The sequence below is a fragment of the Polyodon spathula genome, unplaced genomic scaffold, assembly GCF_017654505.1.
Source record: "Polyodon spathula isolate WHYD16114869_AA unplaced genomic scaffold, ASM1765450v1 scaffolds_731, whole genome shotgun sequence".
NCBI classification, from domain to species: Eukaryota; Metazoa; Chordata; class Actinopteri; order Acipenseriformes; family Polyodontidae; genus Polyodon; species Polyodon spathula.
The window spans coordinates 198,856-212,059 of record NW_024472220.1 but is presented as its reverse complement, the minus strand read 5'-3'; the positions used below and the strand labels follow the sequence as shown (position 1 = coordinate 212,059).

Below are 13,204 nucleotides of genomic sequence, written 5' to 3'. Positions count from 1 at the left end.
TGACACTCTAGGCATTATTTAATATCAATTCTACATATACATTACACACATACAAAATATTTAGAAAACTATTGTATGGATACATTTCTAGGAAATTCAGTTATTTATGTTACTGTGGTATTATACATTATACATTCTTGTAGCTTGGATGGCATTGTAGCATTCGAGTCTCGCACACAGTACCTCTTAATACCAGGGAGTCTGCAGGGCTTCCTCATGAAATCAAAGTGCATGAGTACACTCGCCTGACGAGAGTGGGAGCAGAGAAGGGGGTTGAGCAGGGAAGGGGGTTGAGCACTCAGGCTATGGTGTGGATCTGACTGCTCTCAGTTTCTACTAAGATGAGCTGCCCAGGGAGATGGTTGTAAGGGCAGCTTACTCTTGGTGTGCATCGTGGCTGGAGAGAAAGCTTGTGCAGCTGCAGTGGTGGAAAGAGTTTAACAAGCCCTACATCCCAGACACACAGCAGGCTGCTGCTTCTCGTGTGAACACGTTTATTCCTTGTGTGAAATGGCACAACCTCAGAATACTTTATTAATGCAACAGAAAGCATGTAAGGATGTTGAACGGTCAATCCTTATTGCATGGTACCTAGAAATCAAACATGACAGAGATCTCCTAGAACACAGGCATGTATCCAAGTTATTTAAAGAGTGAACACTTTCCTGTAGGCTGTAGCTGAAGAAGCAAACAATAGTTTAAATCAGTTTCATGAACTTCAAAGTGCATTAGATTCCCCTCCCCCATCTGTTTTGCTTAATTACTCATTACATAACTGATTATTTAACTATTCTTTTAATGGGAACACATGTTTAAAAAGGGGTCGGTCTTGAGCGGGACACAGGGGTAACCCTAAACCCCAGAGCTACCTCTCGGTGGAGATTAGATCTTAACTCTTTTAAAAAACCAATTCCCAACCACAAAAACAAACAAAACACACACGAGACCGAAATAAAACAACCCTACATTATAAACTCTGCATTACCAAGAACCCCAACAACATCTTTAAAACAGTCACTACACAATTCCACCTTTAAAAAAAGAAAGCATGTGTCGATCTATAGTACCAAAACAAAGCCTGTTTATCTTCATAGTTCTACCTTAAAAGCAGCACCCGGCTTGCACACTAGCTGCTGCTTCTCACTTCTCAGCCCAGTCCTGCAGCATCCACAGGTACAGCCAGCACTGCCAGTGCAGCGTTTCCCTGGGGTGCCACGGCTCACACATATCTGAACAACGGCAAGCCCTCCCTGTAGCACTTTCTATTCTAACACAGGATCAGCTGGAGAACCTACTCAAGGGAATGACACAGCTATTACAGCGCTGAACACACCCTGCTTCAGTTACACTGGGGACCTACTTCAGGGAAAGCAGTTTAACAATGTAAATTGCACTGAATACAACCTGTCTGTAGAGTCCACTCTGATCAACGACTGCGTGTACAGCCATAGAAAACTTCACCATTGTAAACCTTTGCTTTTCCCATGGTTAGTCTATGTATTTCCAATGGTTTACCATTGTAATATTTTGTAACATACTTTACCGTACCTCTCTGGGTTTTCCAATGCTTACCTATACCTTATTACAGGTTGCACTAAGGGTGCATTGTCTGTCAGATGTAAATGAAGACTGTGTTTGACTGTGGCTTGCAATAGCTGGTGCTGCCACCTGCTGTTGGAATAGCAGCAGTACAGGCAGGCATTAAGATGGCATGGATGTTTCATTCCACTGTTGTTGCTAGGATATTTTATTCTTGGTTCCAGGAGAATTCCATAATGTAATAACCTTCTGTTGTTCAATCTGAACAGCATTTGTAGAGAGGGTCTGGTAAGCTCAGATTACCTGGGAATGGGGGGTGGAGCGCTACCATCACACCTGTTATGTTGTGCAGGATAACTGGGTTTCACCTGATCCTTGCTTATCAAACCATTCACAATGCTGCAATGCCAAGGGGCCAGACATAGAATTAACATGCAGCTCTCCTGAGACCTGAATGAAACTAAATGAAAAGGCACCTTACAGTGGAGACAACCTTCTCTCTGTTTGTAATCATTTAGCAGAGTGGCTCTACCAAGCTAAATCCACTGCTGTCTGCAGACTCCTGACTGACCGCCTGGTCTTTGATTTCCTCTTTGCAGAAAATACTGTGCTGAAGTGACTTGGAACGAGGGAATCGATTGCTGTTTCTGTTTCACCTCAGCACTGAATAAGGCTTAAAACCAGCTGCACAGCTACACTAGAACGCTGTTAGGTGAACAAAATTGGGTTGATAGAAATTTACAACCTAAGTGCCAGCTAGTGATCAAATCCAGCTACAGCCTTTTTCTAGTCTTTAACATGTACACATCTAACATTGTTTTAACAGGCTGTTTAAACTCAAGATCAAAATAAAATTAAAACCTTATTTCAAATACTTACACTTTAACAGACTAAAATGAGGTAAAAAAAAAGACATATCACAATATCCTCTAACGTGCCTGGGGGGCGGGGGCATTGCTGCTGCTTCAGAGTCACCAGGGACAGAAAGGTGACTGTGTGAGGGGAGGAGGGTGGGGGGCTGCTCTAGCTGCAGCAGTTTCTGTCCATGAACTCCTTCAGCTTGGTGGGGTAGTCTGTCATCACTCCTGTCGCCCCCAGATCGAAAGCACGCTTGAAGTCTTCTTCATCGTTCAGCACCCAGACATAAACCTGGAGAGACAGACAGACACACGTCCAGCAGTCACGTATCTACCTGAAGCAGTCCAGGATTGACCGATTATTCAGACTCTCCACAGGTGAGGGTTATTAATATTGATCAGGCTTTGTGACCATTCCCGGTGAAACAAGAGAAGAAACATCACCAGTCCACTTGGTGAATCAGCCCGACCAACAGCAATGACCCTCACCTGTGGAGAGATCAGTCTGAAGAACTGGCCCATTCAGAGCTGATCAGTATTTTTCAAATGCTTGATTTTGGAGTACGAAAAATTAAAAGAGCATAAAAACTCTCTCTAGGTTTGAATTGAATACAGGGCAGCTATCCAACACCGTCTGTGATGAAATATAAGATTGCTTTTCTTTTCATTCTTCATTCATTCATTTGTTGTTTAAACAAAACAGAATTAGAAAACAGAGATATCAATAAGCTACTAACACCCAAAAGAGCAAGACAGACTGAATGTCCTCCTCTCGTTTATGAACTTTCCTTACCTGGATCCCTCGTGCTTGCAGGTGACTGAATAAGGCTTTCCTCATGAGCAGCCTGCAGAGAAAGACAACCTCTCCGAGCATGAGCACAGGCGACACAACAGGTCACTAAAAAGTTTCAGCATTTACATTCCTACATGGCAACTGAACACTGGATGGGATGTGTTTATTTTCTGGGTGGAGTTTTGGACTGTGTTTAGTGTTCTTATCTTTTATTGTCACAGTGGCGAGGTGTCTCTGTGCAGTGTGTTGAGCGCGGGCTGGGAGCAGGCTGAGGGAACAGGTACTCACGTGTCTGCCAGCCACGTCATCAATCGCTGACGCCTTGTCATCGTCTGAGGGTCTTTAAACCTTAAACAGATTGAGCCAAAGCATCACTTTAAATAAGTCTACGGTACGAAAACAGTGCCGAAGTTACACTGATATCAGGCTAATCCCTTTAATTAAGCACAGCACGGTCACTGGTTGGTGCTCTATCTATGATCATACCCAACAAACAAGAAGAGTTAGAAAGTGCATTAACAACATTTACAAATGTGTCTCTAGATATTGTTTTTGAGAGTTGCTCAGGGGATCACAGGGGTTATACATTTGACTGAGTGTTCTCAGGACCCCCACAAGCCCACACTGGTGTGTGCGGGGCCAGTGTGTGGGGCAGTGCAGTGCCCGGTACTCACTTGGTGATGATGGAAGGCATGGGGATTTCCAGGAACTGCTCTCGCAGGGGCACGAAAGGCAGCAGACCGGTGTAGAAGAGCCCCACCAGAAACAGCACCCTCTGCAGGCTGAACAGCAGTGGAATTCGGGGGTTCTGGTACGGACAAGAGGCAGGGCAAGGAGAGAGGCAGGCAAAGGAGGTCACAGGCAAAATTGATTTCACTGATGCTTAAACAGAGCTTTTAGAACTGGCTGAAAAAGGTTGTTTTTGTTCTGGAATTTTTAGTATGCACGGTAAACAGTGAGTTTATTCAGTACACATGTAATAGGGTATTATACAGGCAACAAATGCAATATTCTGAAAAGTACAGGGTCCCCTTTAATATCAGCATTAACACTAGCTGGTGCAATATCTATTTTTGAATTCAGTAGATGCAGTCCGCTGGTACTAACCATGGCTTTCAAACCCTATTTCTTTTGGGCTAAATATGCTTTGGTTCTCTGCTTGCTTCTTTCTTTGCTTCATTTTTTCAAATACAGAGCTACAGATTCCTGGTCTTCTTCTTGTGCACTTGGTCTGACTGTAGTTTGATCACTAAAGTAAATCTGAACTAAGTGATCGGATAAGGAAGCGTGTGTGTCTCTGTGTCTGTATATGTATCTATTTGTCTACGTGTCTGCCTGAGTGTCTAGGTGTGTGTGTGTGTGTGTGTCTGTCTATGTGTATCTGTGTACAATGCATTAGTAAGACCTCATCTTGAATATTGTATTCAGTTCTTGTCACCTTGCTACAAAAACAATATTGCTGCTCTAGAAAGAGGCCAGAATTATTCCGGGTTTAATATTTCATATGCAGACAGGCTAAAAGAATTGAATCTATTCAGTTTTGAACAAAGAAGACTACGCGGCGACCTAATTCAAGCATTCAAAATTCTAAAAGGTATTGACAGTGTCGACCCAAGGGACTTTTTCGACCTGAAAAAAGAAACAAGGACCAGGGGTCACTAATGGAGATTAGACAAAGGGGCATTCAGAACAGAAAATAGGAGGCATTTTTTTACATACAGTATTGTTAGGGTCTGGAACCAACTCCCCAGTAATGTTGTAGAAGCTGACACCCTGGGATCCTTCAAGAAGCTGCTTGATGAGATTCTGGGATCAATAAGCTACTAACACCCAAACGAGCAAGATAGACTGAATGTCCTCCTCTCGTTTATAAACTTTCTTATGCTCTTATGTGTGTGTGTCTCTATGTGTGTCTATGTGTGTGTGTGTGTCTCACCTCCTTGTAGCACTTTTCCACTATCTGGCTGCTGGAGTTACCCCACACGGTCAGGTGTTCCCGGTTGTACTTGGTCACCAGTTCTGACACCTGCATTGAAAACAGACAGGAGGTTTACAGCTCTACAACTCGCCACCAAGATCACAGACCGTCACCAGCCTTGACTGCACTGAGCGCTGACAGCACAGCTCGGAGAGCTGCCCATCACCATATTAAGCACGAGTGTGTTTTCAAAGCATGATTTTCATGAGCGTAATGCAGCACGTACCTTCCTGATGAGTGTGTCGTTGTTCACCTTGATGTCGACGTTGACCGGGGTGTTTGGGAAGGCGTCGAACACCTCGCTCAGCAGAGGGATGCGCTTGTCATCCCCTCCCTCACAGCTGCACTCTGAGCAAACAAGGACAGCGCTGTTAGAGCTGCACACAACACAAGGGGCTAGAATCTCAAAAGTAGCCGCTCCAAATCACCATCAGCACAGTTTATTTATGAAAGAAAAACCACCGATTAAAAAATTCTAACGCCAGCAAGAGACAACTTCTGACTGCTTTCAAGCCCACAAGCTAAATGTGTGGACTGTTTGTTTTTGGCTTGGTAAATTAATTGGGTGTGTTTCTCTTAAATTTCTCTATAAATAATTGTGCTAATGACGATTTGGAGTAAAGAGCTTTGAGAACCCTACCATAGATGCACTGTACCGACAGCGATCCACACAGTTCAATTCATCCGAACATAAGTAACGCCCATAGCAAGTTTAATCAAGTTAACCATGATGGAGATTTGTGTCCTAGCTGTGTCACAGTCCTGGTTTTAGAGTTTGCTTTGTGTTCTAACACTCCTCCCAACCACGGATATCCTAATTCAACTGGTTTAAGTCTTTATTGGGAGCAGGGAAGGACTGGACAGACGAGAAGGGACACTGCCTGTCTTGCTGTAATGTCCAGCCGAAAATCAATAAATGCTGGCTTTGGCAATGCGTACCTCTCTGGAAAGAGACGTCCAGCTTGCACAGATATGGTGGCAGCTCCTGGAAACGGGGGCAAAAGGAAGCATGGTAAAGGCAAATAAAAACTACAAATGTCCATATCAATAACGTGCTTAGGGATGTACTGTATGAGCAAATGGCAAATGGAGTCTGATCTCCTCAATCTACCAGTCTTTCCTCAGCTGGGAGATATTGTACATGCATGCAATGTCATTAATTAATAAAAGTAGAAACACACCCAGGTAAATGTTATGCAAGAGCCCATCACGCCTCTTTCAAACTGATTTTCTACCAGCTTACTGCTCTAAGAGTTATACACTGTCCAGTCACTCACTTGAATAACACTAATAATGGCACAGCCAGTGGAGAAATCTAAATAGTGTTGACTCACAGCGTAGGTCAGCTCCGAGATGTTAGCGCTGACCCCCGTCGACCGCTTCAGGTTCTTGTCATGTGACACGACCACCTCCTCGTCCTTGGTCATGTGACAGTCCAGCTCCAGCATGTCTGTGCCCAGCTCCACCGCGCTGACAATGGGACACAAGGGGTTAGCAAGGCAGCGTCCTCACGGGGCTGTCCGTGCTGCAATTGCACTGCAGAGACTTTCCCGTCACTTTTTACACTTAAAAATCTTTCCTATGGCTATCTTTAGGGTTAAATAATAAGAGGAACATAGTAACAAATAAGTCTGACTTGGCTCTGGAGGTCTCTTTCATCTTTCTCACCCATCACCCTTTTCAATCACACCAGCCAAGCAATGTTGCACACGCTGTTGCAGTATTGCACGCCTCTGCTCTCAAGAACCAGTCTCTTAATGTACTGATCCCCTTCCCCCTCTGAAAGGGGAACACAGAGGCTTGTGAAGAAGCAGAACAGGGGCCGGCATTGTGTGGGGTTCCCAGCGTGTTGCTAGGAGACGCCACGCACAGGAGCGGCTTGTGAAGGGGAGCCGACACCCGAGCAGGTTCGCTCTGTTTAAACACAAACCCACAAGACAGCCTGCTGCACAATGCCTCTGCCTCAAGGCTTTGTGCACCCTGACCGGAAAGCTGGGGTAGTATTAGAATCACAGTTTATTACCCTGAAGAAACCCACAGCACTGTCCACAATGGATTTCAGAACTGCACAGCGGCCCTCGTACAATAGCACTGTCTGGGGATTGAAAGCATGTGGGTATCGACAACACATTCTCACGCCTGTCTCCCTAAGGGTCTCCTCTGCTGGTTTTATTTACATGGACAGTATGTTAAATAACTTACACAGCCAGAAGCATTTCTAACACATCCAAAACTGAAATGCAGGCAACACGTATCAAAAAGCCTTTATTCTGATACTGACAGACAAACTCGTGACGTTCATCTACTGTAAAAAATAATACACCTCCACCACAACCCTGCCAGCAAGTGTATCATCCATAACTTTCAACAGTCAACCACAAGATAGATAGAAACACTACGAAGAAATGAAGCACGAACCTGAGACACACATTTAGGAGAGAATTTAGGAGGAATTAAACCGGCCTTGCTGACGAGCTGGGCTGGTGCCTCGGACAGCCTTGGCTCACAATAAAACAGCAGGAACCCTTTTGTTACTTTAAAGATATTTAAGCAGTAGAGGTCCACTGTGGTGCAATGTGACCTCGCCTCTAGACTGCCCTGCCACTAGGGAAATGAGAACTTATCAGGGGTGATGTGGGTCATTTAATGTACCAAAGCCTGACCTGACACATATTGGAATGTATTGATAACATCAGGGTTAAGCATCCACGCTCCTCCTTGGTGTAATGTCTCACCTGAAGGATAGGAAGAGCCCCCTTTACTAACACCATTTAGTAGCTCAGGCTCAGACAGTGGAGGGGTACCCCTATTGTGCCACCGACAACCCTTTCTGCAGAACCTGATTTTTCTTAGAGGACCCCCATATAGGTACTGACCAGGCCCAACCTTGGTCTGAGGGGTGATGAGATCAGGCTCTTGGGACTCTGAGGGGCACTGCAGGGACCAAGCATGTGGGCAGACAAGTTAATACAGAGTCACCGACAGTGCAAGCCCTGCCCAGAGCAGGAGAGTACTGCAGAAACGCTTTTGCCAGCTATAGTAAGCACTTCATTTTCCAACTAAATACCAGCAAAACGCTCAATAACACATTATAATGAAAAAAACCTGTGTAAGAACGTCAGACAGAAGTTGCATCACCACAGGCATTGGACCAAGCGTACACTTTTCAATAAGATAAACCAGCTACTCAACATTCTCCCAGATCCACTTCTGTTTAGATCATTTGTAAGCCATTATGTAATTAAACAGCCCTGTTTCATTGGCAAGCCTTCTTCATAAGTACCACCAGCGTCACTTTGAATCAAGCTCAATTTAAAATCCATTTCTACCATGCCAGCTAATGTCTAGAGAGTCAGCACTGGCTCAAGCAACGAGCCTGCATCTTGTCGCTGGAGACGGCAGCCTTCTCAGTTACCAACGATCCATACATCAAAGCAGGCTGCTTTCGCTTGTCCTATGTAAGTGATCTGCACTGCAAAGCCCTTGGCCCGCTGCCACCCTGGGCATCACAGCCCCCTTCTGTGCCCTACATTTGAATAACTGTGCTCACCACACAGCTGTCTGCTGGGATAAGCAACTCTTCTAAAACAGGGTGTTACTAGAGTTCAGCAGACCAAGAGACCCAGGCTCAGGTCCCTTTCAACACTCACCCATACCACATACAGTGGAGCACTTCTATGAAAGCAGTAGCAATTCAGACAAACTTATGTTATACAGTACAGTTAGACTGAGTGGTCTAGGTTGTGCAAGATTGAAATATTAGTTTACAATGATCAACGACTAAATATGACAGGGTCCACTCAACTGCTCTAAACCGCAGTGGATCTAAATACAGCCATCATCATCAGTGATTACACTAGGACATGATTAGCAGTACCCCCCTCCTCCAGAGCCCGCACCCTCGCCCCTCAGTGGTGGAACGACCTACCCATGGATACCAGGACTGCCCAGTCTGATCCGCCTTCTGCTGCCTCCTCAAGACACACCTCTTCAGACAGCCTCTATAAACCTCCCAACTCGCAGCTATAATGGACTATATGGCACCCAACTGTACATCAGCTTGTACTGGCACTGAACTGCTCCATACCTTGTCGTAGTCTCCTACTGCTCTTAATTGTAACTGTATCTTGTATTTGATTTTACTCTTATAGGTAACCGTACTCATGTTTTTTGTATTTGCTCTTATTTGAAATCATTCTCATCCATTTATCATACTTACTATGTGTTCTTACTGGACTTTATTCACATAAGCAAATATTTAATATAAGTTTTAACTGCTCTCAGTCAAACCCGCTCTTACTGTATTCTTTATTTTGCTCTTACTTGAATTGATCCTATTGTACTTTCATAACCGCTCTTATCTGTATTATGATATTCTGTAATGTGATATTTTAGAATGCAATACTTTGTGATATTTTGTAACAATTGTAAGTTGCCCTGGATAAGGGCGCCTGCTAAGAAATAATAATAATAATAATAATAATAATAATAATAATAATAATAATGAATTTATTGCTATTGTGTTTGCCAGTCCAAATTGATTGGTATTAAAAATGCAACTGCAGTCACAGGTAACAGTCAGCCCCTCCCCACTGCAGTGTGTTAAATAAATAATGCAAATATAACATACAGATATCCTCACAAAGATAAAAACTATTCAACAGAATAAAAAGCCACCCCGACACTTTTTAATGGACTGCATGTTCTATAAAGCCCATGCAAAGTTGCCTTAAAATCAGCAGAATGATTCCCAAGATACAGCCTTGAATCACAAGCCAGAACAGAATATATAGATTCTGATGCTTACAAGAACACGCGAAGGAATATCTGTGCAAAGTTTCAGGTTGGATTGAAAATGAACAAGCTGAAATGTTTGTCTGCCGAAGACAAAGTTTCTTAGAACCTTTGAAAAGAGACGTCCTCAAAGTGACGTCACCTGTTTGCAGGTGTGCACGTGCAGGGAGTCCTGTAATGAGCTCAAACATGCGCTCGCCCGCTCGCCCACACTCTCTCCCGCTCGCCCGCCCGCTCTCCCGATCGCTCTCCCGATCGCCCGCACTCACTGTTTCTACTCACTGTTTGAAGGCAGCCATTGTGTTCTCCAAGTTCTCTCCGGCACCTGCAGACAGATGATAAAACAACCGTCAGACACTCTGTACCACTGACTAGTGGTAAAAACGTAGCACAGCAATCCTAGATGAACCATTACCTTAATAGATATTGCCCAGTTGGGGTCCAGTTGCGTGTATTGTGTCTTCATGTCACTGGTACAGCAAATTATGAAAATTGTACTACCTTGATGCTAAGTTAGCCAGGGTTCAAGTCATTGTAGCTTCTATTGCCCTATTGACTGGTAAAGAAGCAGTGCATTGCCACTGAAGGTAATTTGGTAAGGGCAGCTTCAGTGGGAATACCAGGTATGGGGATGAGAATCTTTAAATGTTGTCACTGCTGTGACTGCAGTTTAATTACACAGTTAAAATACTGGTACTTGCAAAACAAGTGTTATTGTTTAATTACAAAATGTGATCCTCACATCAAACGTGCTGCTGCATTCCTGATAATGTGTACCAGCAACAGCAGTAGGTGGAGGTGGAGATATAATAAGACAAGCCCCAGTTAGCGAGCAAGATAAGGGAAAAGAGAAGTCTGTACCCTTGACTTGGTAGTTTTGCAAAAGCAATGCAAACTCTGGCAGCCTGGTACAGTAGCAGCTCCTGCCCTCCCTTTCAGGATGAGGCTCAGCTCAGTGAAGGTCGACCCCTCCAGCTTTCAATTATATGAGCGTGCAAGTGACACCCGCTGGACACAATAAACTCTGGAGAAAGAGCTGTAACTGCTAGGGGGCGGGATGTTAAAAAGTGAGGCGCAGGTCACACTAGCAATAACACTGAGTCTATCAATGGGTAGGGGCTGGGAGATACGCAGGCTGGCATAGTGGCTTTTTTATTTTCCATGGTAGCCTGTTGTTTACTATACTGCAGTACAGAAGTCATGTTTACCACGCTATACCACAGAAAACTTCAGCCCTCACGACACGGCCGTGGGGGGGTTGACGGGATTTGTAGCCACTGAAGAGATGCCAAAAAAAACTGCATGAAGACAGACCCTGAGCACCTTCAGAGCTACTCAGAAGCTGTGACTCATCCTACCCTGGTGATACAATACCATCTGGTACATCTGTATGCTTTTGACTTGTAATTCATCACACAGGCTGATATTTGCTATGGTGAGAAGGTGCAGTGCAACCTTTAACCAGCACTCACACGCACAAACGCCACAGTGTTCAGAGCACTCCTATCTGTTTACAGTATACTCAATACAGACCCTGAACTAGAGTTCACAGCTCACACACAAGTCATTGCTCTGTCATTCACCTCCTCCTGCTGCTGCTAACTGTCACACCCTATACAGCACACACAGTGACGCTCTTATCTGGGAATCTTTGTCCTGGTATGAAGCAGGTACTGCCACCTCAGAAGTATTCTCTGGGGTTCAGTTTCCAATACACTGTAAAACACTTCCGAATGAAACGTTACATTTCCTGTGCTAATGTACTGTGTATGAAAGCTGCCTGTCCCTGTTCCCTCCCCAACACTATTCAGATTAATCTGGAACAGAAGAACAAGTGTTTTATATATCTTTCAATAACATTATCTATTAGGTATATATTTACAATTTAATTCTGGAATAAAACCAATTACATTTTTAAACATACTTGCATTACAAGAGGTGCCTTATTGATAGCCTATATACTCTTAAACATGTCTTTCAACATTTTGATCAAAGGTATGCCTTCTCATCAGAGCACAAAATAAAGCAGGGTTAAGATTCCCAATACAAAAACACTGAGAGCGCATTAATTGAATTGGCACTCAAAGCTGATGGATAACTTCTGAAATAGGATCCCCGAATTGAGTTTAACACCGCTTTGAGAAGCCAGGGGTAGAAGCAGTATTCCTTAGCTCGGACAGTGGCAACACAAGCCAGTATGCACTGCACCTGTCACAGGCACCCCAAACAATTATTGTCTGTCACTTGAGGCACCTGAAATTTGAATGTACGGTAAGGACGCAGTCGCCCAGAAATCCTTATTGCCCTAAGCAATATATATTACACCTATCAACCTGAATCTCAGTTCCGGATTATTAATAGTGCTTGTGGTGATGTCCACTCACCGCCGCGATGGGAGATGTGGCGACTCCGAAACGTCTCCTTCTTCCTCCGGTGCAACAGCGACGGGCACTTGAACAGCACGACCGAGGTCAGCACGTACCCGCCGAGAGTGGTCAAAGCATACATCGCCGAGCACATCCTCCTTCGCTGCCCGCGTCCCAGGCTACAGTTTCGGCGGAGAGAGACCGGCCCGGTCTTTGTAAAGTAACAGACACTGCGCCACGCTGCGCCGGTGCTGATCCCGAGCGTGTGTGGGGTTATTTGTTTTGTATTCCAGCTGTGTGGAAACGCTGGCCCTGTGCTGGTATGTACAGTCCCCGGTTCACTGCCCGGACTGTTCTCCGCTGTTGTTGCCGGCTTCCTCTCTCTCTACCCGGCTGTGCTCTCAGCAGCAAGCAGCGCCGCTGGAAACAAGCGGATCAAGCGACAGAGCGCATGCGCGAATCGGCTCCCTGACAGGCAGACTCAGGGTTATCTGTGCCGGGCAGACTGCAACAGCAACAAGGAAAACTGTCACGAAGTGTAAATAGATTACGACACGCCGCCGAGTCCCAGTGCAGAGCTGGGGGAGGTATGAAAAACAGGGATGGGAGAATGACCAAAGCGATCTGTTTATTGAGCAAAAACGCAATACACTGAATGGCGCTAATGTGTTTCCGTAGAAGGTAGCGAGTGATGTATGAACTGGCAAACTGTAGTCAGATGGAATCCTCTCTAAAACAACTGGTTACCACTTACAGAACCAGTCTGGATATCATGCAGGACTTCTCACCACTGCAGCCAGGCTGTTAAAACACAGCGTACACAAAGAAACCGGTTCAGTCAGCGGTAACTGTTTAAAATGCATGTTTTTGACGTGTT

At 44.8% G+C, this 13,204-nt stretch overlaps 1 protein-coding gene across 1 annotated transcript; it reads right to left on the bottom strand.

The window, feature by feature from the left end:
• On the bottom strand, positions 1-12,867 carry gdpd1 (glycerophosphodiester phosphodiesterase domain containing 1). Its single transcript, XM_041240938.1, has 10 exons — positions 12,346-12,867; positions 10,244-10,286; positions 6,502-6,637; positions 6,107-6,152; positions 5,394-5,515; positions 5,126-5,215; positions 3,864-3,997; positions 3,478-3,537; positions 3,190-3,241; positions 1-2,688 (listed from the first exon to the last, which is right to left on the bottom strand). The coding sequence occupies exons 1-10, from the start codon at positions 12,479-12,481 to the stop codon at positions 2,563-2,565; spliced, it is 945 nt and encodes a 314-aa protein (XP_041096872.1). The 5' UTR covers positions 12,482-12,867; the 3' UTR covers positions 1-2,562.
• Between the last annotated feature and the right edge of the window lie 337 nt (positions 12,868-13,204).

Bases quoted from the DNA above. Each gene is read 5' to 3' on its own strand.
- gdpd1 (XM_041240938.1), bottom strand. From the start codon at position 12,481: ATGTGCTCGGCGATGTATGCTTTGACCACTCTCGGCGGGTACGTGCTG. The intron at 6,638-10,243 runs GTGAGTAGAAAC...TCCCATTGTCAG, and splicing joins ACAATGGCTGCCTTCAAACA to CGCGGTGGAGCTGGGCACAG. The intron at 3,242-3,477 runs GTGAGTACCTGT...CTTTCTCTGCAG, and splicing joins ATGACGTGGCTGGCAGACAC to GCTGCTCATGAGGAAAGCCT.